We start from the raw sequence: 20,812 nt of genomic DNA, 5'->3' as shown, positions 1-20,812 counted from the left end.
TCACATAATGTTTAAAGGTTATCTGGCATCCAACCTGGAAAAATCACAAAAAGGGCCATAATTGGAAGCAACATTGGCTAATTTTGACCAAAATTGGCAGAAAGCTTCTAAATATAATTGATAATGCAACTATATACCTAAAATAGTAGTGTTTGGGACCTGTTTAGCCCCAAGTCACAGATTTTATGCATTTCCCTGTACTTTTTTGCCTTCAGTTAAACAAAAGTCTGTAGCCACATGACAGTAGGAGCCTCTTTGTACCACGTATTACATCAACATATTGGCCATTATTTGTCATTATGATTTGAGACGTCGGCTGTCTGCTATTTTATAAATGTTGGCTACTGCTCAACGATTCCTGCACCAGCAACTCGTGTTAATACAGTGTACACCATGATGAAATATTTTCAGGCTATGGTCCAGTCTCTGGGCCAAGACTGGACCTGTGTCATCTATGATGAAGCAATCTCCTGCAAAGCATGGTTGATGAAATGGAGGAATCAAAATGAATTGGACAATGACCACCTCGAGACGGGAGGCAAGCATCGTGCAGTGAATTTCATGTGTGATAGAGGCAATGTGATGCAAGACAGTGGGTTTGAAGACATCCTTGTGGAAGGTAGCCTCTGTAGTGCTCCAGTCATCAGCCATGCTCTAAGAGGGAGCCATCTAACCATGGCATTAAAGTCCACAAACGTATAAATGTGTCGATAAATCGGTTGAAATGGATGGCACTTGGTGATTCCATGGACAATGATGTTGTCCCAGAAGATGAAAAGAGACATCTTGGAGAAAGCGCAAACATGCACGGAAGCATTTGAAGATGTGGAGAAAGCACAGGACGAAAACAGAGTGGAAGCACAGAATGCTCTGGCAGGCTTTATGAACCAAGCCCGATCACTCCACCGGCTCATGGACACTTACCTTACAGTACCGGTCTGGGGTTCCCACCCTGCTGAAGCTGTTATACTAATTCAATCTTATTGGGCTGACAAAAACCTGTCTCTCCCTGTATAATGCAGGAGATAGGCTGCTCACCTAGGTAGCAGCCCTGGTGGGTTCAAATCTGCCCTCTACTTCTCATGGAGGACTGTGAACCAGGGCTCCAGCCGCCCAGGTGTATGCCATGGTGTCTGGTGTATAGGGATGGGGAGCTCCCTTGCTTTTGCCTGTGGAAACTGTTCCACATGAATTAACTATTGTTTGAGTGGCAGCAAAACCAATACTCCAGCTATAGGCCAGTGGTTAGGCTAGGTGCTTCAGTTCTACGAGCTGCAGATTCAACTCAACCCCTCCCCCGTGTTAAGTAGGGCTTGGGGCAGGTGTTGAATGCAGCTATGGTGGGTGTGCCCTGAACTTTGGGCTCTTGCCTGTGGAAGCTGTTCCACTTTAATTAAATGTTAGTTGGGCCAGCAACTACCTGCAGTCCAGTAGCTAGGGTGTGGGAGAGGTGGGTTCAAATATGCCCTGGTGTTTGTATACCCTCATCTTTTTGTTAGACTGATGGGGGGAGTAGGTGACCTCCCTCTTGCCTGTTGAAGCTGTTTCACATTAATTAAATGTGATTTGGGCCAACACAAACCCCACTCTCTAGTGCAGTGGTTAGGATACTCACCTGAGTTGCAGGAGATCCTGGTTCAAATCCCCCAGCTGCCTGTTCAGCAGGGGTTTGCACAGGGATTTCCTGCCTCCTTGGTGACGGTCCTTTGAGATGGGCCATCCTTGTCTGAACCCCCCTCTCTTTCTCAGGAGGCCATTGTCTTCTTGGGACAGGGAGGGGATTTGGACAGGGATTGCCCCCCCTGTGACTCTCCCCAGGAGGTGGGAGCCCCCAGTTCACACCCCTCAAAAGAGCAGGGGAGTGCTCTGGGGTCTGCCATAGCCTGGGTGTGTATCCTCATCATGGTGGACAAAGAGCGAGTGGGGGGTTTTGCAGCCAGCTGCAATTAATCTTTAATTAAAAGGAACAAGAGGCCCTGTAAAATGGCCCTTGTCCAGGGCTATTATCTCATCAGCTAGAGACCCTCTGAGCAGGCAGAGTGGGGATTTGAACAAGGGTCTCCCACCTGCTAGTTGAGCACCCTAATCCCCACACCATAGGGGGCTTCAGTAGGGTCTGTTGGCCCAGTTAATATGTAGTGAAAGTGGAACAGATTCAACAAAGGATTAAGGTAGTTCTCCCATCAGATTGCCTCCTAGCCCAGCACCGAGGTCATTCATTTGTAGGGTGACCAGACAGCAAATGTGAAAAATCGGGATGGGGGTAGGGGGTAATAGGAGCCTATATAAGAGAAAAATCCAAAAATCGGGACTGTCCCTATAAAATCGGGACATCTGGTCACCCTATTCATTTGAGTGGGAAGAGATGAGGTTTCAAATCAAGCAGAAGGGGGAAGTGAACCTAAACCTCCTACAGCCATTGAGTACTTCCTGTTTGATTTTGATCCTGTCACTCTTGGTCTTGAGTGTTTTGCACACACCCGAGCTGTTGTTGAACAGGAAACACGTGACCAGGGCTTGGAGGAGGGGCCTGATCCAAAGCTGTGGAAAGACTCAGCCATCAACAGCTTTGGGATTAGGGCCTAAAACTGACAGGAGAAGAAAAAGCAGCGGCCGTGCAGTGTATTGCTTGGTGCGGCTGCTGCTCTCTGAAGCAAGTCTTACGAACCCTTCTGTAGCAGAGTTCACCCGCCCATCACAGGCATGATTGGCTACAGGGCCGGCTCCAGCTTTTTTGCCGCCCCAAGCGGTGAAGAGGGGAAGGAAAAAAAAAAAAAGATAAAGCCGCGATCAGCGGCATTTCGGTGGCAGCTCTACCGCGCTGCTTCATTCTGCGGTGGCAATTCAACGGCCAGTCCTGCCCTCCAAGAGGGATTGAGGGACCCACCGCCGAATTGCCGCCGAAGACCCGGACGTGCCACCCCTTCCCATTGGCCGCCCCAAGCACCTGCTTCCTGCGCTGGTGCCTGGAGCCAGCCCTGATTTTAGTGACAACCATACAACACAATCTCATAACTTCATATGCACTAATGATATACATATTTAGAACAGTGGCTTTCAACACATCATAACCTTTCCGATGATTCACAGACTCATAGACTTTAAGGTCAGAAGGGACCATTATGGTCATCTAGTCTGACCTCCCGCATGATGCAGGCCACAAAAGCTGACCCCCCCCACTTTCCCTTAACTCAGCTGTTGAAGTCTCCAGATCGTGATTTAAAGATTCAATAACTTACATGGCATGCTTTATATGAAATATCAGCATTGTATACAAATGATGAATATGTGGGTTACAAGGCGCTCTCCCGAGGTATAGAGTCTCACAGTCTCAACTGCACTCTGCAGCACCATCTATTATATTAGTCCTGGACCCTGTCATATGGACAGATCAATAGTTTTGCTGAATTAATGTCAGTTCTGGTAGTGATACCCTCTGATACCCTTTGCTCAGAAACGCCAAGAAACAGGGTGAGAGCACTGAACTCATTCCACAGATTTGAGCCCAGTTTTCTAACACCAAACAATGGATTTTTTCCCCCATTTGGTGTATCACTCGTTAGTCAGCACACAAATACCATGGTGATGGATATGGTATAAGAATTTAGATTAAATCCAGCTCTTATTTTTGGCTGTCAAACTGGGACAGATGCCACATTTTGAAGAGGAGACAACAACCTTATAACCGTACAAAATCATAAATGTTCTGAGCTTTAGCATATTTTGGATTCCTTAGTGGTTCTATAAATGCAAGATATTTTTATAATATTATTCTATTGCAGTATGCAATTAACACAAGAAATTGGCAATGTATAAACTTTGTTTTGTATCAAGTAAATTGCAATGAAGAAGACAAACCAAAAAGCATAACAAAGGCATACAAGCACAAAACAGATAGATAGATAGTCTTCCTCTGGGGCGGCTCTATGTATTTTGCCGCCCCAAGCACAGCAGTCAGGCGGCTTTCGGCAGCATGCTTGCGGGAGGTCCGCTAGTAATGCGGATTCGGCGGCATGCCTGCGGGAGGTCCACCGGTCCCGCGGCTTTGGCGTACCCGCTGCCGAATTGCCGCCGAAGCCGCGGGACCGGCGGACCTCCCGCAGGCACGCCGCCGAAGGCTCCCTGACTGCCGCCCCCACAGCAACCGGCAGGCCGCCCCCACCGGCTTGCCGCCCCAGGCATGTGCTTGGTGCGCTGGTGCCTGGAGCCGCCCCTGATTGGCTAACAGCATTGTAAGTCCAGAGACAGAACGGACAAAGAGACCTTATTACGGGGGTTTATCTCCTTTTAAAACTGCCTTCCTCCTGCAAAAGAGGTTGAAATAAAAAAGCAGCACCGTTTTCCAGTATGCTTTATTTAAAAAAAAAATTTTAACGTATGGCATAAAATCAGACTATGCCATGATGGTTCATGTAGTAATACAAGGATCTAACTCCCTTCGTAATATACTGTGAGCTGTAGATAAGTCTGTTTTCCAGGGGGAAGCGATAGAAAGGAACTACAACCCAAAGGTTTGAATGCGTCCTGGTGACTGGGAATGCAGAGGTGTGTTCTGAATACAGGACAGTTTGAGTGAAGACTACATGTGAAGCAGCATCAAAGTATGCTATTTATAGAGCAGGTGAGGTTTCTTTCTTCTAGTGTAGGTCCGGTGGCTATTTAGAAATCAGAAAACATCAGCTTTACAGAGCAGTTCACTATGGAACCCCGTACAAGTTCAATGCTAATAGTGCCCCGGGCCGAGAGACCACGGAGCAGGGCAGTGCAAACTTAGTGGGGAGAGGGGCTGGGTGTTAGGTCAAGGAAAGGTGATGGTGGTTAGAGGCGTCAGCTCCAGGGTCTGTTCTAGTGAAGGGCGTTGCTCCTGGTATTCAGTGGTATGTCCATTCCTGTGATGGCCATATTCAAACTTAATCCTCAACTCACCAATCTTGGACTGGGGTAAAATATCCAGGATCCACTCAATAGTGAAAGGGGTCGGTTCCTTCTGATCAGGTGCTGTGTTGCCTGGGGGAAAAGAAGCAAGAGGAGGTAGCATTTCAGCCGTAGCATGCTAACAGTGTATTAGCCGGAGGTAATAAAATGACCTCACAGACAGGGCTGGTTAAAGCTAGGCTGAAAATTAAGGCTGAGTATCTGTAGGCATAGCCAGTCATTTAGATGTCCAAGTACCCAATCTGTGGGCACATCCAGGTTGCCCAAGTGGCATTAATTGTGCCATAATAATGAAGATTGCTTTAAAAAATGAACCCCACAAACACGAGCTCAAACCAGAATTCCTGGCCACTTCTGCCACAGAATTAAATCATGTCACCTGAGACTCAATGCCCTGCCCCTTCATTAGAATAACGCTTGCTTGCTTCCAGCTGTTGTCTTGTCTGTTAGATTGTAAGATTTTGGGTGGGCCCCGTTTCAGGACATGATTATACAGCACCAAACACAGTGGGGCCTCTAGGTACTACCATGATGTAAAACCATCCCCATTTTGCAACAAAAGGGTTTTCTCAGAGGTCTTTAACAAGATGATGACACGAGTGGTGGAGCTGACAGTATTTGGCACTTGATTTCATCCAACACATTTACAAAGGAGGACAAAGCATCACTAGCCCCGTCTAGCTCTGGGGACACAGAGAGGTGAGGCCACTCGCTCAGATTGAGGCAGGGTGAAGTTTATCAGCACGAGGCCTGGACACTAGTGGAAATAAGTGGTGCCTAGATCTTGTTCCGACCCTCTGTAACGATGTGAATTTCACCCACAGAGTCAGTGGTAGAGCTGAGCAATTGCCCCGTTCTGTTCACTCCCTCTGAAACATCTGACCCCGGCCACTGGGCTAGATGGACAACTGGTCTGACCCAGTATGGCCAGAACTAAGGACTCCTCTCACATAAATGAACCCGTCTGTTTTCCCCCCCACCCCCGTATGCTCAGACCACTGGATGACAGTTCTCTCTTTTCTCAAACAAGAGTGGTAGGATCCGGTCAGGAGGTAACAGCTGCTTAGGTTGATTTCACTCTTCTTCCCTCTGTTATAAACTTACCTACTTTGAGGAAGGTTTTGAGTTCCAAGGGCCGGAGAATCGGCTGCTTCTCCAGGTGCCCGTACGTCTCCGCGATGCTCTCCACTTCAACCTACGGGCACTTAAACAGCTCATAGGTCCCATCCCGGTTCTGGATGAAGCTGCGTGTGATTTCCAAGGGCATCTTGCAACAGAAGCCAGGCACAGATGATCAGCATAGAGCTTTAGTGGCCATCAACCACCACCAAGCTGTATTTGGAACTGTGCCTTAGCCTGCAGACTCTCAGGAACAAGGCAGAGCGGGGGCGTACAACCTCAGCTTCACACGCGCTTGCCCACCACCTCTACAGACCCAGAAAGCGGACGGGGGGGGGGGGGGGGAGCCCATCTGAGCTTACAGTCCCTGCCCAGAGCTCCAGAAGAAAGAAGAGAGAAACCCACCCCCCCACCCCCAATCCATCACCAAAGCCCTTGCTTCTAAGCTGTAGGAGGTATTCCTGCCTGACCCCAGCTGTGGTGATCAGTTAGTCCCTCTAGCTGAGACTGGACTATGCTCGCCTGATCCCTGCTCAAACGTTCCCACCGAAGGAATTCTGCCAAATAATGCTTTCCGCTGATTGCAGACTTTCCAGCTCAGAATCACTCTGTTGTGAAGCAGTCGAGGGCCCCAATTCTGCAAACTCTATGGGCTTGTCTGCACTATAAAGGCTTTGCCAATATAACTAAACCAGCAGCGCCCCCTAGTGGAGATGCAGTTCTTTTCCAGGTATACTTAAGCCACCTCCCTCCCTGAATGACACAAGCTATACCAGCAAAAAGACACTTGCTGGTATAAGCTGAGTCTACATAGGGGGGTTTCAGGCTGCTACATGACAAAGCCATGCTGATAAAACTTGGTTGCATAGATCTGACTTTACCCAGGTGAGTAGCCCCGTTGAACTCAATGCATGTGTTTGCGGGAGCAGTGTCTAGCTCTGCCCTGTCTCCTCTCCAGCCTGCTGACCTAACCAGCTGGGCTCCCTGCTTGGTCTTTAGCGAGGAACCGGGAGCACAAACAGGCCTTACCTCAGGAGTGTCAAATATTTGCTTGACCTGCAGGATGTTGGTAATGTGCCAGGTGTATTTGGAGAAGGTACCCAAGGGCAGGGCATCTTTCTGGACAAAAGCTGTGAACAGGAAGACCATATTACAGATGTAGGGCCATCGCTGTTCTATATCCGATGGCAAACTAATCTAGTAACAAGAGGGATTTAAGCCCTTTGCTTATGAGTGAATCGTCCCACTGGCCTAAGGATTTTTAGTATGAATGCAGAGAATAGTCCCTGGAATATATTGAGTATTAATTACACTAACACCTGTTGCTACAGCAGACTGTTACGGTCTGTCACATCAATAATCCACAGTCTTAAGAATCTTAAATACACATTGACGTAGCAGCCCAGAGTGGACATGGAGCCATCCCAATCTGCGGACTGACTTCACCAATAGGCACTGACCAAGTGGACTGGATTGGAAAGCCACCAGCGGCCTTAAGTCTGAAAGAACTGTAACCATGTAACCGTAACCATTCCACTGGCCTGGGTCACAGCCAGGGCCGGTGCAAGGATATTTTGCGCCCTAGGCGAAACTTCCAGCTTGTGCCCCCCCCCCACACACACACACACATTGGTTCATTGAGGGGCAAATCCCAACAAGCCTTTATAGACCCCAGGGGCCAGCCGTGCCCAGGGACTGCTCCCCAGACCAGGTTCCCTCCTCCCCACCCCCTGAACTCCCCTGGAGGGTGCACAGCCCCCCGACGAGCCCTCCCCTCCCCTCCCCACTCCACCCCGGCAGCCCCCGCCCCGAGTCCACTCACTGGGTTTGCTGGGCTTGGGCTGCTGCAGCAGCTCGGCAGGGAGGAGCCGCCTTCCAGAGGCACCAGAGAGCCAGAGCGTCGGCTTGCGGCGGCGGCGAGCCCCAGCCATGGAGGAGCCGGCGCGGTGCAGGGGGGCAGCAGCCCTGCAAAGGTGGCAGCGCGGCTAGCGGGGAGCAGCCGCACCCCTTGCCCCTCCTGCCTGGCGCCCCCCCCCCCGGGGCTCCTGCAGGCTGCAGCGGATGCATACGGGCACCAGCTCCCCATGTGCCCCCTGGCTGCCCCCTCGCCGTGCTCAGGCTCTGCGGCTCCCAGGAGTGTGAGCCACCGCCGCCGCTGCCCCTCCCGGAGCAGGCTCAGGGCCCCGTGCCCCAGCGGCTCACATGCCCGGGAGCCGTAGAGCCCAAGTGTGGCGAGGGGGGACACAGGAGCGCACGGGAGCTGTGGGGGTACATGCATCTGCTGCAGCCTGCAGGAGCCCCCCGGGGGGGGGGGCACCAAGCCGCAGCCTGGGCAGGAGGGGCGGGGGGCGTGTCTGCTCCCTGCTAGTAGTGCTGCCGTCTTTGCAGGGCTGCTGCCCCCCTGTACCACGCCGGCTCCTCCATGGCTGGGGCTCGCCGCCCCCCGCAAGCCGACGCTCTGGCTCTCCGGTGCCTCCAGAAGGCAGCTCCTCCCTGCTGAGCCAGGGCACCGCTTTTTTAGGGTTACCATATTTCAACAATCAAAAAGAGCGTGGGGGAGAGCCCCACCCGAGCCCCGCCCCATCCACTCCCTCCCACTTCCCGCCCCACTCAGAACCTCCAACCCCTCTCCCCCCCCGCTCCTTGTCCCCGACTGCCCCCTCCTGGGACTCCTGCCCCTAACTGCCCCCCCAGGATCCCACCCCCTACCTAAGCCTCCCTGCTCCTTGTCCCCTGACTGCCCCCTCCTGAGACCCCCCCACCCTAACTGCCCCCCTACCTGTCCCCTGGCTGCCCCAACCCTTATGCACACCCCTGCCCCCAGACAGACCCCCAGGACTCCCACCTCATCCAACCCTCCCCCTGCTCCTTGTCCCCTGACTGCTCTGATCCCTCTCCCTCCCCCCACCCCGACAGCCCCCCCAGAACTCCCGACCCATCCAACCCTCTCCCTGTCCCCTGCCTCTACACTATAATTGGCTGGCTTGTGCACCGCTGCTCTCTACTGGATGGGATCAGATGGGATCAAATCTTCCTGCCATCTCTGTCCTTTCCTTCTCTCTATCCCCAGACACTCCTCATCTGTCTGTCCACCCCCTCGATCTATCTATCTACCCATCCTCCCCATCTATCTATCTATCTATCTATCTATCCTCATACACCCCCTCTATCTATCTATCCACGTGGCTGAGCACGAGTGTGACACGAGACGTGCTGGTGATGTATAGCCAGTGGGTGAGCGAGTCTCTCAGCGGAGGCAGACGGGGGGATCCCAGGCTTGCAATGCCCTCAGCCGGGCACCAGAGGCCGCTGTTCCCCCCAGCCAGGGACCCTCCGCCCCCTCGGAAGCGCCGGGCTGCGCTGACCCGGAAGTGAACGCAGGGGGCGGCCGGTGTCCTCTGGCCCATGTGGGCGCTGCTGGGCGGGCGGTATGGCCGAGGCTCAGCAGAGCAGGATGCAGGAGGCCATCGACAACATGGTGCAGGGGCTGGAGCGGGAGAACATCCGGAAGATGCAGGTAACGGGGAGGGGAGGAGCTGGGGTCCCTACTGGTCCCTCTCCGGCCCCCCTTCTCTGTTGCCCGCCCCAGCACCTCCCCCATTTACTGCCCCCCACATCTACCTGCTCCTCTCTCCCCAACAGCCCCCATTAGCACCCTGCTCTCTGACCCATTGCCATGCCTGCCCTGGGGGGCTGGCCCCCTCTGGTAATGGGGGGAGGAAACCAGTGAGCCTGCCCCCCCCCCCGTGTGTGTGTGTGTATGTAGAGGGACCCTGGGGGAAGGGGTCAGTGAACTGTGCCCCCTGGCCTGCTGAAGTGTGTGAGCAGGGATCTGGGCCCCTCACCGGATTGGGGTAGGTGGGTGGGTGGGTCAGTGCTATGCTCAAGGAGAGTTGGGTGTCAAAGCCAGACAAGTCTGGTTGGGAGGTCTGCACTATATGCCCAGGGCCCCCACTGGATAGGGTATGTGTATTGGGAGTGAGGGGTTCAGATGCGCGTTGCTACAGGCAATAGCTTTGGAAAAGCCCAGCCTCTGGTGCCACGGAGCCCGCAGCCCGATCCCAGCCAGCGTTCTTTCCCGCTCTTTGCAGGGTAACATGTTTCGGTGCAGCGCCGACTGCTGCGAGAATGACACGGCCTCCATGCAGCAGGTGCACCATTGCATCGAGCGCTGCCACGCGCCCCTGGCCCAGGCCCAGGCCTTCGTCACCAAAGAGCTGGAGAGGTTTCAGGTGCGGAGAAGGTGACCGATGGACCCCGGAGCGGGTTAGCACTGACGTGCCATAGGGAAATAGCATCAACAGTGGCGGTCTACTGGGCCCCAACTCCCCATGGAATCTTCTCCCGGTTTAGTCTCAAGCCGTGTGCAGAGGTTTGCCGTGGATGTGGACGGGTTTGGGATGTGGGGCGAGTCAGTGCTGTGCCAAACCACGTTGCAAAAGTAACCTGGACAAAAGGGGACGCACCCAAGCAGAGAGTTGGTAACATGAACGGCGCATCTCATTTTGGAGAAGAGAAAGCTGTGAGGGAGGGGGGTATTGGATCCTCAAGGTTCTGCTCTGTGTTAAATCCAGGCTCATTATGCAGCACAAGGCTTGAAAGCTCAGGTCATCAGGAAGGAGAACCTCCTGCAAAGAGAACGTGTCTCGTTAGGATAGATTTTTTTTTTCAGTGCTCCAGTTCTAGTGCTGGTGAAAGGTGCTAGTCTGAAAGCAGGGAGGCTGGAGCAGGCGGGAGTCCTTGGAGCACCTATGGAGTGGGCAGAGGGAAAGCTTTGATCTATCTGAGGTATTTTGATGGCCCCCGTTACCATTGTATCTCAGAGCCTCCCAGTCTGTTCACACATTCCCTTCACAACACCCTGGGAGGTAGGGCAGTGCTGGTCTCAGTTTACAGATTGGGAACTGAGGCACACAGAGTCCTTCGCCCAAGATCACACAGGACGTCTGTGGCCAAGCAGGGACTTATACTCAGGTCTCCCATGTTTTAACGACAGGACCGTCCTTTCTCTCTTTGCCACACTACTGAATTTGACTCCGTCCTGCTTCAGAAGGATGGCATTTTGGGGTCATAGAACAATGTGATCTGCAAGGGCCTCTCTCCTGAGAATCTCAGTAGGGGTCCCAGCAGTGGTACAGCTAGGGTGACCAGACAGCAAATGTGAAAAATCGGGACAGGGGGTGGGGGGTAATAGGAGCCTATATAAGAAAAAGACCCCAAAATCAGGACTGTCCCTATAAAATCGGGACAACTGGTCACCCTAGGTACAGCTTTTTTTATGCAGGGGAGATGCCTACTAGGAACTGGGCTGAGACCCACCAAGCATATTTCCCATAGAGCATCATGCAGCCATTGCAACATCTCTAAGCTGCTACCGACCTGAGTTTGGTTAATACTGATGACCTAGAGGTGAAATGCCCTGTGTCAAATGCACATCATTCAGTCCTTGGTCTCCATGTAAACTGCTAGCCACGTGGAACAGTGAGAGTAATTAACCACTGGAACAACTTACCAAGGGTTTTGATGGATCACTGACGATTTTAAATCAGGATTGGATGTTTTGCAGAAAGGTCTGCTCTAGGAATTATTTTGGGGCATTCTCTGGCCTGTGTAGTACAGGAGATCAGACTAGATGATCACAATGGTCCCTTCTGGCCTTGAATCAATGAGCTAGGCTGAGACACCCTGCCCGACTTATTGCATGTAGACCACCGCATAGCCTCTGATAGTTGTTGGATAACCTAAGTAAAATGAGTTTGGAGGTCTCATTGCAAATGGTGATAAACTTCCAGCCCGCAGCAAGCTTCATTCTTCTGCCATCCATCCCCTCCATTAGAAATAATTTTGTTCTGTGTCCAAAGGCATGACCTCCACTTCTTAGATGGCAGGCTAAGAGCTCATTTGTCCAGCCACTCCACCACCCAATGCATTTTGCTCTTAGCTGCATGAACTCTAACTGTCCGGAATTCTCGTTTGCAGGACCGTTTGGCTCGCTGCACGATGCACTGTAATGACAAAGCCAAAGATTCCCTGGATTCAGGGAGCAAGGAGCAGCAGGTGAAACAACAGCTGGAGAGCTGCGTGACGAAGTGCGTGGACGATCACGTGCATCTCATCCCCAGCATGACCAAGAAAATGAAGGAGACTCTGACAGCCATTGCACAATAAAGCTGTGTCTGTTTGGGGGGAGAGAGGGAGACGTGTAGTTCCTATTAAAAGAGAGACGTGCACACGGAGATTCGTGTTGGAAATTGAGGAAGGAAATGGATGACAAGGGTGATTTTGTATTTTCCAAGTATTGCAGTGGTCCATTCAAGAGCTGGTTTGGTTTAAGGGCTTGGTGGTCTGGGGCTGATTTGAGGAGTGTCACCAGTTGTGGAGAGGACAGACTAGTGACTTTGCCCCAGTCCTCAAAGGATTAATGGTTAGTGTATATACAGATCATGCTAATAATAGCAGTGTCCTCCACTGACCTTGACGTCCCTCGTGAATGTAGAGCTGCTGGAAGGCACCAGTTTAACAGGCCTGGAGCCTGAAGGGCCTATATCCCTAAGAAGGTATAACAGCAATGCAAGCTTCCCCAGTGCTGCCTAACCAATATGCCTCAATAGTGCCCTGCAGGAGTTAAGGGCCAGGTTCTCAGCAGATGTAAATCAGTGTAGCTCCGTTAGTGTCAGTGGAGCTGTGCCAGTGTAAACCCACTGAGGATCTGGCTCCAAAAGTCCAGTCTCCGTGTCCTTTTCATGGTGGTGATGTGAGGGGCTAGGAGGATTTGAAGTGAAACTATCACTGGGTTGGGTTTGAATTGATGCCCTAGAGTTCAAATGTCCAGTGTCCCTGCCTCACTTGTTCTCCAGGCTGTTGTGAACAGGGGGACAGGAATTTCTCCTCAGCTGCTCTCATATCTGCAGAACTTATTGTCTAGCACTGACAGGTTCCCCTTGTCCCTCTAGTGCAGGTGCCTTTTGCTGTTGGAAGGAACAGTTGAAAAGGGAGTGTATGCAATGTATTAGATAATCAGTCTGTTTCTCTTACAATGTTTCTTCCACCAGGAGACACGAAGTAGTCAGGGAGAATATTTTTGCATTGGTAGGTCAAGTCTGTGCAGTTAAAACATCTTTGGCCTCTACTGCCACTCACACTGGTATAAATCAGGAGTAATTCCACTGGAATAAATGGAGATATGCCTGTGTGTAAACCCAGTGTGACTGAGTGGAGAATCAGCCCCTTGACTTCCTCTGATCTCATCAGGCCACCAACCCTGCAGTGTCTAATTCTACTAAGAGAGCAAGGTCATTCAGCGCCGATGAGTCACGAGAAGTAGCATGGTGTGTTGGAAAGGAATGGCCAATGCCACTTAATGATCCACTCCTGCTGGTTTTACACCAGTATGACTATTGGCTTTAGTGGCGTTACTCCTGATTTATAGTGGGGTAAGGAATAGCAGCGTTGGGCCTGAAGTCTATCATTAAGAGTTATACCAGGTACATTGTTCCATGCAGTGTGGCATAAATAACTGTCCTCACCTGAGCCTCTGCAAAACAACCACTGAAGGTTTTATTAGGTGGATTCTCTCCTCCTTTTTGACCTGATATTCCTAATTAAACACAAGGAGAGCCTGTCTCTGTTCTCCCTCATCCTGGTATAAAGCAGGAGTTTCTCTGCTAAAGTAATGGATTTACAGCAGCGTAAATGCACAATCAGATTCTGCAGCATGTTGCAGTGCAGGCTTGAGGTCGATTTCAGACCTTGTTCTTCCCTGGAGCAGCAGGGACAGGGAGCAATGCAGAGGAGGTTGGCTTGAATGCTGGGGCAAGGTTAATGCGCTCCATTAGTCATGGAGCAGTATTACTGGCTGCCTCAGATGTGGAACTACTCAGCTACAGGAGGAGGCAGTTCTGAAATCTGTGGTCCTCAAGGTAAATGAGCACAATACAGAGATGATCACCACCAAACTAAAAAGGGGAAATGACATCCAGTAAACAGCAGCACCACCACCTTGTCCTGTCCTTGTGGCTGGAGACACTGTAGCAAGTATCTTAGGATGGTTCTATTTATTGTGAGCTGAATGACCTGTCTGTACCTTCTCAGGAACAGCTATAATGAACACAACCATTTTGTTCTGTCCTTTTAAAAATTGATTTATTTTCTAAAAGTTTGATTCAAAAATAAATTTTAGATGACAACTCCTCTGTATTTTTACTTACGCCAAGGCTCGTCATGGCTTCATTGTGAGAAGTGCTAGATTTTGATTTTATATGTTCTAGTGTGTTTTCCTCTCTTGAACTCTTCATTTTGTATTATAGCTGTAGCCAGTGGGTTTCACTGCTAACATTTAAAACAGCTCTAGTTCCAACTCGCTGCTTGGGAACCAAAGGGCAACCTTATTAGTAATCATGTTTAGTGCCTAGGGGGAGCAATGCAAAATGGAGCTCCATCGTGCTGGGGCAGGGGTAGGCAACCTATGGCACGCATGCCAAAGGCGGCACGCGAGCTGATTTTCAGTGGCACTGACACTGCCCGTGTCCTGGCTGCCGGTCCGGGGGACTCTGCATTTTAATTTAATTTTAAAGGAAGCTTCTTAAACATTTTAAAAACCTTATTTACTTTACATACAACAATAGTTTAGTTATATATTATAGACTTATAGAAAGAGACCTTCTAAAAACGTTAACGTGTATTACTGGCACACGAAACCTTAAATTAGAGTGAATAAATGAAGACTCGGCACACCACTTCTGAAAGGTTGCTGACCCCTGTGCTAGGGGCTTTGCAAACAGAATAGTGGAGAGTCCCTTCCCCAACGAGCTTACAATCGAAATAGACAAGACAGGGAAAGTGGGGGGAAAGGGGTGGCAGCAAAGGCTTCTCCTGCATTGAAATTTCTGATTGGTTTCCAGTCACCTCTAAATCGGAGCAAGATCCACATTTTGGACGTGTTTGAAACCCGAATTGGCATTTGGATTTTGTAACGTTTTAAATTAGACGATCCAAACCTCCTGCGTTTGGGCTGCTCTGGCTCCAATGTAAGCTGCTGTAGGTGAGCAGCTAAATACTACAAGCAGGGTCGTATTGCCGTGGGGAGCCGCGCATCAATATTTTTGGTGCTTCAGTGTTTATGGTGCAATGGCAAGACCGCTGCTGACGGCTCCGTGTGGTGAATTGGCTTTGTCATCATCTGCTGTCAAGGTGCCTTCTGCAACTATGTTGCTCCCGAGCTGCCACTAAGTAGATAAAGCCTCTATTCTGAGGAATACGGGGGAAGTGAGTCACGTGCCCTCGCTGTGGCGCTGCCGGGAGGGAGGGGAGGAAGCGGCACGGCCCGCATTGGCTGTTGGGTCAGTGAGGTCACCCGCAGAATGTAACGGCGATCACGCTGGTTGGTTTAAGTGATTTTTAAGTCATACGCATGCGTTCCCGGCGTTACTGTTGATTGGCTGAAAGGGGTTAAGTACGCGGCCTTGGCGTAATCCCTGATTGGTTGCTGAGCCGCGGACGCGGTGACGCCAGAACTGGATCCGCGCGGAGGAGCGTCAGGCGGTTGTGGTGGACTGAGGCAGCACCATGAGTAAAGCGCACCCGCCCGAGCTGAAGAAGTGAGTGCGGCCGGGGGAAAGCGGGGATCGCCGCCCCGGGGCGGGGGGGATGTGGAGCCAGCGGGGGTAGCCCCCGGGCCATAATTTCAGTAGGACCCACCTTTATTACCTACTCCCCCAGCGTCCCGGCATGCACTGCGCTGACCAGCGGGGCCTCTCTCTCTGCGCGGGGTGGGAAATAACCCCTTCCCCCCGTGCTGGGCACGTGGTGCCACCTCGGGTAGGGCCCTGGGGCAGCCCCGCCCCATCCACCTTGGCAAGGGGCACATGCGTAGGGACCAGCCCCCCCCCCGCTCAATTCTGGGTAACATTAGCCTGGGTGCCCCAGAGGCGTCCCCCCACCCCAATACATGTAGAGCTGCAACTGGCTGTTTGCCCTTGGTCAGGCTGGCTGCAGTGCAGTGGTAACATGCCCAGCGAACACCGCACTGAGCTCATACATTGCCCATGGCTTGACACCTGCGTACAAACCAATGGGATGCCAGGGAGAGGGCCTATGGGCCAGGCTGTTCGTGTTTTACATTAACTCGTACCATCTTTCTGCCCCATTAATGTGTGTCTCTCTCTCCCTCCTCCCCCTTATGCTTTCAGATTCATGGACAAGAAGCTATCACGTGAGTTATTTATGTGCCTAGATTTATTCTAAGCATCACTGTCATTTTAAAGTTCCCATTGTAGTAGGAAGAGAGCCTGAGACATAAGCCCTTGTATTAGAGGCCTGGTATGAGGCAAGACCTGCTCACAGAATCCGGCAAGAACAGGGCTGATATTGCAGAAGTACACATTCCTAAGACGTGCTAGTCAGTGTACTCGCGCAAACACATCCTGATATCAAGGATGGTACAAAAACATTCCCCACGGATAACAGGAACACATCAGAACAGTGGTCACTAGCACACTAAATGCCTAACCACTACGAAGCCTTAATGTAACTTTACTCCTGCATTTTGAGGGATATTATACGTGATAATATCAGACCACGGTCTGCTAATATCGACCACCATCCAGACTTCCTTGTTATTATACTGCATTTTTGCATATGAAGCCTGTGGTATGGGGAATACTAGTTCTAGTAAGCAATGGGCCGTTCACATGCAGTATGACTAAATAGTGTTTCAAACTGTCATAGCATTAAAAGATGGTTCTAAAGCTCCGGTCTCAAAGGTAACACTTTGTAACCAAGAAAGCTAAGTACTACAGCTGCATGCCGGTAACTTTTTTTTTAATTATTATTATTATTATTTATCAAATATTTCTTCTAGTGAAGTTAAATGGTGGCCGGCATGTCCAAGGGATATTGCGAGGGTTTGACCCCTTCATGAATCTAGTGATAGACGAGTGTGTGGAGATGGCACAAGGTGGACAACAGAACACTATAGGGATGGTGGTAAGTATAGAGTTTTCACCCCTATTGGATGGTATGGGTTGAAACATTTTTAGAGGGGGGTCTTTATTTCAGACTCTCTCTTTCCCCAGTCCCCACCCGTCGTGGTGATGAGCACTATTTTCTGAACCAGGTGAATTCTAGGAAACTAGCTAGTCCACACCATATCTGTCACTGAATAATCTCTGGGCGGTTTATGGGTCAAAGTTAATTGCTGTTCGTTTTTCTAGAAGAGCTAATCTGGAGAAATATACATGCTGTAGACAGCTTCCTAGCTGGGTTTTTTTGGTAGTATTAAATACTCCTGATCTTTGTCCCATCTCTAGTTCTGCTAAACCACATTCGTTGTTATAGAATTCTAATCTTTTTATATTCCTTATTTTTAGGTAATAAGAGGAAACAGCATCATCATGTTAGAAGCCTTGGAACGAGTATAGATTAAGCAGTGAACTCCTGCCTAGAGCTGTGATAAACCTCCCCTTAACGCCAGCTGTATTGCTAACTAATGAGGATTCTTCAGGAACTGTACATTCCTCATGTAAACTTATTTTTGTTAAATAAATTTTGTAATGGTTAACATAACTTGAGTAAATTAATTTAACTTCTTCTTAAAACTGGTGCCAGTTGCCTGCCGAAGTATCTTGTGCATATTCCAGGAAGTCTTGGCTCTTGAGTGCAACAGAAGTAAGTAAGAGACTTGTGTTGATTTATATTTCTGTGGTAGTACAATAGGTGAGCTATACTTTTTTTATTTGACCATTTTATTAATACACAAGCTTTTAGGTCAGCATGACTAGAGACTTTTTATCTTTCCTCTCCATTATTTCAAGTGAAAAATATCTAGGAACAGGTCTCCAGTCTTCACAGCAGAAAAGAGCCAGAATCTGGACTGTGAATCTTTTCCTACGTTGTTACTAGTAGCACTGTGAATTTCAATCTGCCTCTTTCCCATCTATTTTGGCCTATTTTTAAATGGCTTTAGGGCAGAAAGGTACTGAATTACTAATTTTTTTCCTTATCCGGGGGCTGGGGAAGGATGGCCTAAAGGATTTAGGCTATCCTGGTCCGGTCACAAGTCCAGCTGGTGGAGTTCGGAGGGGATGTGAAAAAGCCCAGAGACTCTCCGCCTTTCCAGTAAAGCCTCCGGGTTCACCTTCAGTGATTACTACATGAGCTGGGTGCGTCTGGCTCCTGGGAAATCAAAAACAGTAAACATGGTTTGGCTTGTGTAGTGGTAATACTACTACTCCATTGTGATGTTTCTGGTGTTCAAACCATTCCAGCTGGTTCTGATAGTCAAACAGCAGTGTATTTACCATAGTGAACAACTCTAGCACAGTATAATAGATGAACTCCTGCACAGTGAGCTGTTTCCTCCTTATGTGAACTAACATTTATAGCTAGTCGAGTTACAGCAGCAGGTAATTTGGCCTCTGGACATGTGATTCATAGTTCAATTTTGCTACTGTGGTGCAAAACATCTCAAACAATGAAATCCTTTAATATGCTAGGGTTTGGCTGACGCATTTGCCCCACCTTTTGCTTTACAAATAGGTGCACCTATTTAATTATGCAAAAATCAAAACTTGTTCCATTATAGCTGAATCACTTGCACAGACATATGGTCTACTGCTACTGGAAACGGACTTAAAAATGCTGAAGAAAGAATATGCCAGTCCTAAGGATCTTCAAAAGATTAAACTATCAATAACTAGCATGAACATAAATATTCTGGTATGAAGGTTCTGTGGCTTTACACTTTTCTCCACAGTAGATTAGCAGGCACAGACATGACTCATGGAAACAACCTAATCTTCCCAGGATATGCATCTACTGTTTAAAGGATGATCAAGCCCCTGATGCAGCTTGCTTCTCAATATCATCCTCTACTCTGGTAGTTTGTCTCAGAGGAAATGTTTATATTTAATTACCTTTAAACATAGAAAATTCAGTTGGAAGGCTTTACTTATGCTGCTAATAACACTGCAGCTTAGTAATATTGAGTTTTAAAAGCACAGATTACGGAATGAAATGCAAGTGCTAAATGGGGCATAAACAGGGGAAGGTAGTCTTATGAGAAGTCAATGGGCCTGGGCCTAATCACATCCATAAGCGTTTGCAAGCTCAAGAGCCCAGTCAGTTTCAGGTTATTACTGTTGCAAAGATTGAAAGCTATTGGGACTAGTTAATGGTTGAAGAACAGGTGTTAGTGAAAAAAATCTAAGGACAAATGAAGTATTTCCATAAAGCTTTAATTTTACAAACTAACATAGCCCCGAATTAAAAACATTATCAATTTTTTTTTAAACAAAATTCCCTTTTGATAAGCACCTTTAAAAGATTCCTTTAAAAAGAGAGGGGGGTGGAGGGCTTCTGTTTCCTTGCTGATGTCTATTCAGCAAGACATTGCCTGGGGATAGGTGAAATACTATTAAATCACAAAGTAAAACTGAAAACAAAATATTTTATTTAGTCACCTTAGCTTTTATAGCTAATAAAGTTTCAATCAAATGTGATTTCCCCCCCCTCCCCCCCCAAATTAACAGTCCTTCATTAGGTACCTTGAATTTCTGTTGAAATTAGACAGCAGGTAGAGCTACAAGTAAAAAAACCATAAAAATGTATGCTGAGTATTGAGTATCACTCTTTAAACTACTTGTAGGACTTCAGCTCACTAATTGGTTAAAGCAGCCTGATTTTTAAAAAAAACTGACCACTGACAACCACGTATTTCTGCAAACATTTCATAACCTCTCTGGAGCTCTGGTATTTAAAGCAAATAAGATTTAGTTAAGACGTGTTAGATTTACTGTGCTTGATCAGTCTGTGTAAGCTGTAAAACTATCAAGAATTAAAACATTTAAATTAGCCTCATGTAGTGGGGCGTCTGCCCCACCCTCATGTTAGAGGGGGCTGCAGCAGGCCAGTGGGCCTGCGCAGGCGAACAGCCAATCAGAAAAGGACTTATTGGCAGCCAATCAGGGCCAGGTTCAGCCCTATAAAAAGGCTGCTCAGGGAGCGAGCAGTCAGTCTGTCCCAGGCCTTCTAGAGGGGAAGGGCCTGGCCCATGCAAGGGGCCGAAGGGGAAGTGGCCCAGGGACGTGGACAGATGGAGGGCGAGAAGGAGGGCAGGATGGCTGCCACTAGAGAGTCCCTGGGTTGGGACCTAGAGTAGTGGGCGGGCCTGGGTCCCCCCCGATCCTCCTTGCCTTACGCCTGGCCGACGGGAGTGGCCGTCTTGGGCTGCCCCAACCCTCTGCCAAGAGGGGTGTGACTTTGGGGGTGCAGTTGCCCACATTGGCCGGGGTGCAGAGGGACAGCTGATTGACACCCCCCCCGGAATGGGGCGAGGAGGGACTAAGGGGCACTGCTGGAGGGCAGTGGCTCAAAGAGGATGCCGCGAGTTGGGAGCAACGCGGGTCCACACGCCAATTGAGGGCGAGACAACGGACGGGACACCACCAGGAGAGGGCGCTCCACTGGACTGAGCTAATTCCTGAGGGTGACCAGCAAGAGGCGCTGGGTGGTGAGTCCCAACACTGCTACACCTCACTTGTAAAAATATGGCCTCAGTGCCCTATGTCTTACAAGCAACAGAATTTACACAAGGTGTGCAATCAAAAGAAACAAGGACCCCCCCCCCCAATTTACAAAGTAAAATCCCAAAATTATTTGGATCTCCCTTTTTACTGCATAGCTGGCATGTCTTTGTGATTTTATTGACTGCTGACTTTCATAACATTTCTGGTGTCTCTCAACCACTGTGACTAGTTAGGAT

General features: G+C 49.5%; 2 protein-coding genes across 2 annotated transcripts; both read left to right on the top strand.

Annotated features, from left to right (window-relative positions):
• The first annotated feature begins 9,422 nt into the window (after window positions 1-9,422).
• FAM136A (family with sequence similarity 136 member A) lies at window positions 9,423-14,241 on the top strand. Its single transcript, XM_065398654.1, has 3 exons — window positions 9,423-9,571; window positions 10,146-10,286; window positions 12,034-14,241. The coding sequence occupies exons 1-3, from the start codon at window positions 9,485-9,487 to the stop codon at window positions 12,220-12,222; spliced, it is 417 nt and encodes a 138-aa protein (XP_065254726.1). The 5' UTR covers window positions 9,423-9,484; the 3' UTR covers window positions 12,223-14,241.
• Window positions 14,242-15,516: 1,275 nt separating this feature from the next.
• On the top strand, window positions 15,517-17,616 carry SNRPG (small nuclear ribonucleoprotein polypeptide G). The gene is made up of 4 exons (XM_065399258.1): window positions 15,517-15,650; window positions 16,242-16,264; window positions 16,913-17,037; window positions 17,421-17,616. Exons 1-4 carry the CDS (start codon window positions 15,619-15,621, stop codon window positions 17,469-17,471), a joined length of 231 nt encoding a protein of 76 aa, XP_065255330.1. The 5' UTR covers window positions 15,517-15,618; the 3' UTR covers window positions 17,472-17,616.
• The last annotated feature ends 3,196 nt before the right edge of the window (window positions 17,617-20,812 follow it).

The sequence above is a fragment of the Emys orbicularis genome, chromosome 2 (assembly GCF_028017835.1).
Source record: "Emys orbicularis isolate rEmyOrb1 chromosome 2, rEmyOrb1.hap1, whole genome shotgun sequence".
NCBI lineage: Eukaryota > Metazoa > Chordata > Testudines > Emydidae > Emys > Emys orbicularis.
The sequence above is the reverse complement of the archived record's forward strand: the minus strand, read 5'-3'. Positions and strand labels throughout refer to the sequence as shown.

Coding starts and splice junctions, on each gene's coding strand:
- SNRPG (XM_065399258.1), top strand. CDS start 15,619: ATGAGTAAAGCGCACCCGCCCGAGCTGAAGAA. Junction 16,265..16,912: donor CATGGACAAGAAGCTATCAC/GTGAGTTATTTA, acceptor TATTTCTTCTAG/TGAAGTTAAATGGTGGCCGG. Junction 17,038..17,420: donor AGAACACTATAGGGATGGTG/GTAAGTATAGAG, acceptor CCTTATTTTTAG/GTAATAAGAGGAAACAGCAT.
- FAM136A (XM_065398654.1), top strand. CDS start 9,485: ATGGCCGAGGCTCAGCAGAGCAGGATGCAGGAGGCCATCGACAACATG. Junction 9,572..10,145: donor AGAACATCCGGAAGATGCAG/GTAACGGGGAGG, acceptor CGCTCTTTGCAG/GGTAACATGTTTCGGTGCAG. Junction 10,287..12,033: donor AAGAGCTGGAGAGGTTTCAG/GTGCGGAGAAGG, acceptor TCTCGTTTGCAG/GACCGTTTGGCTCGCTGCAC.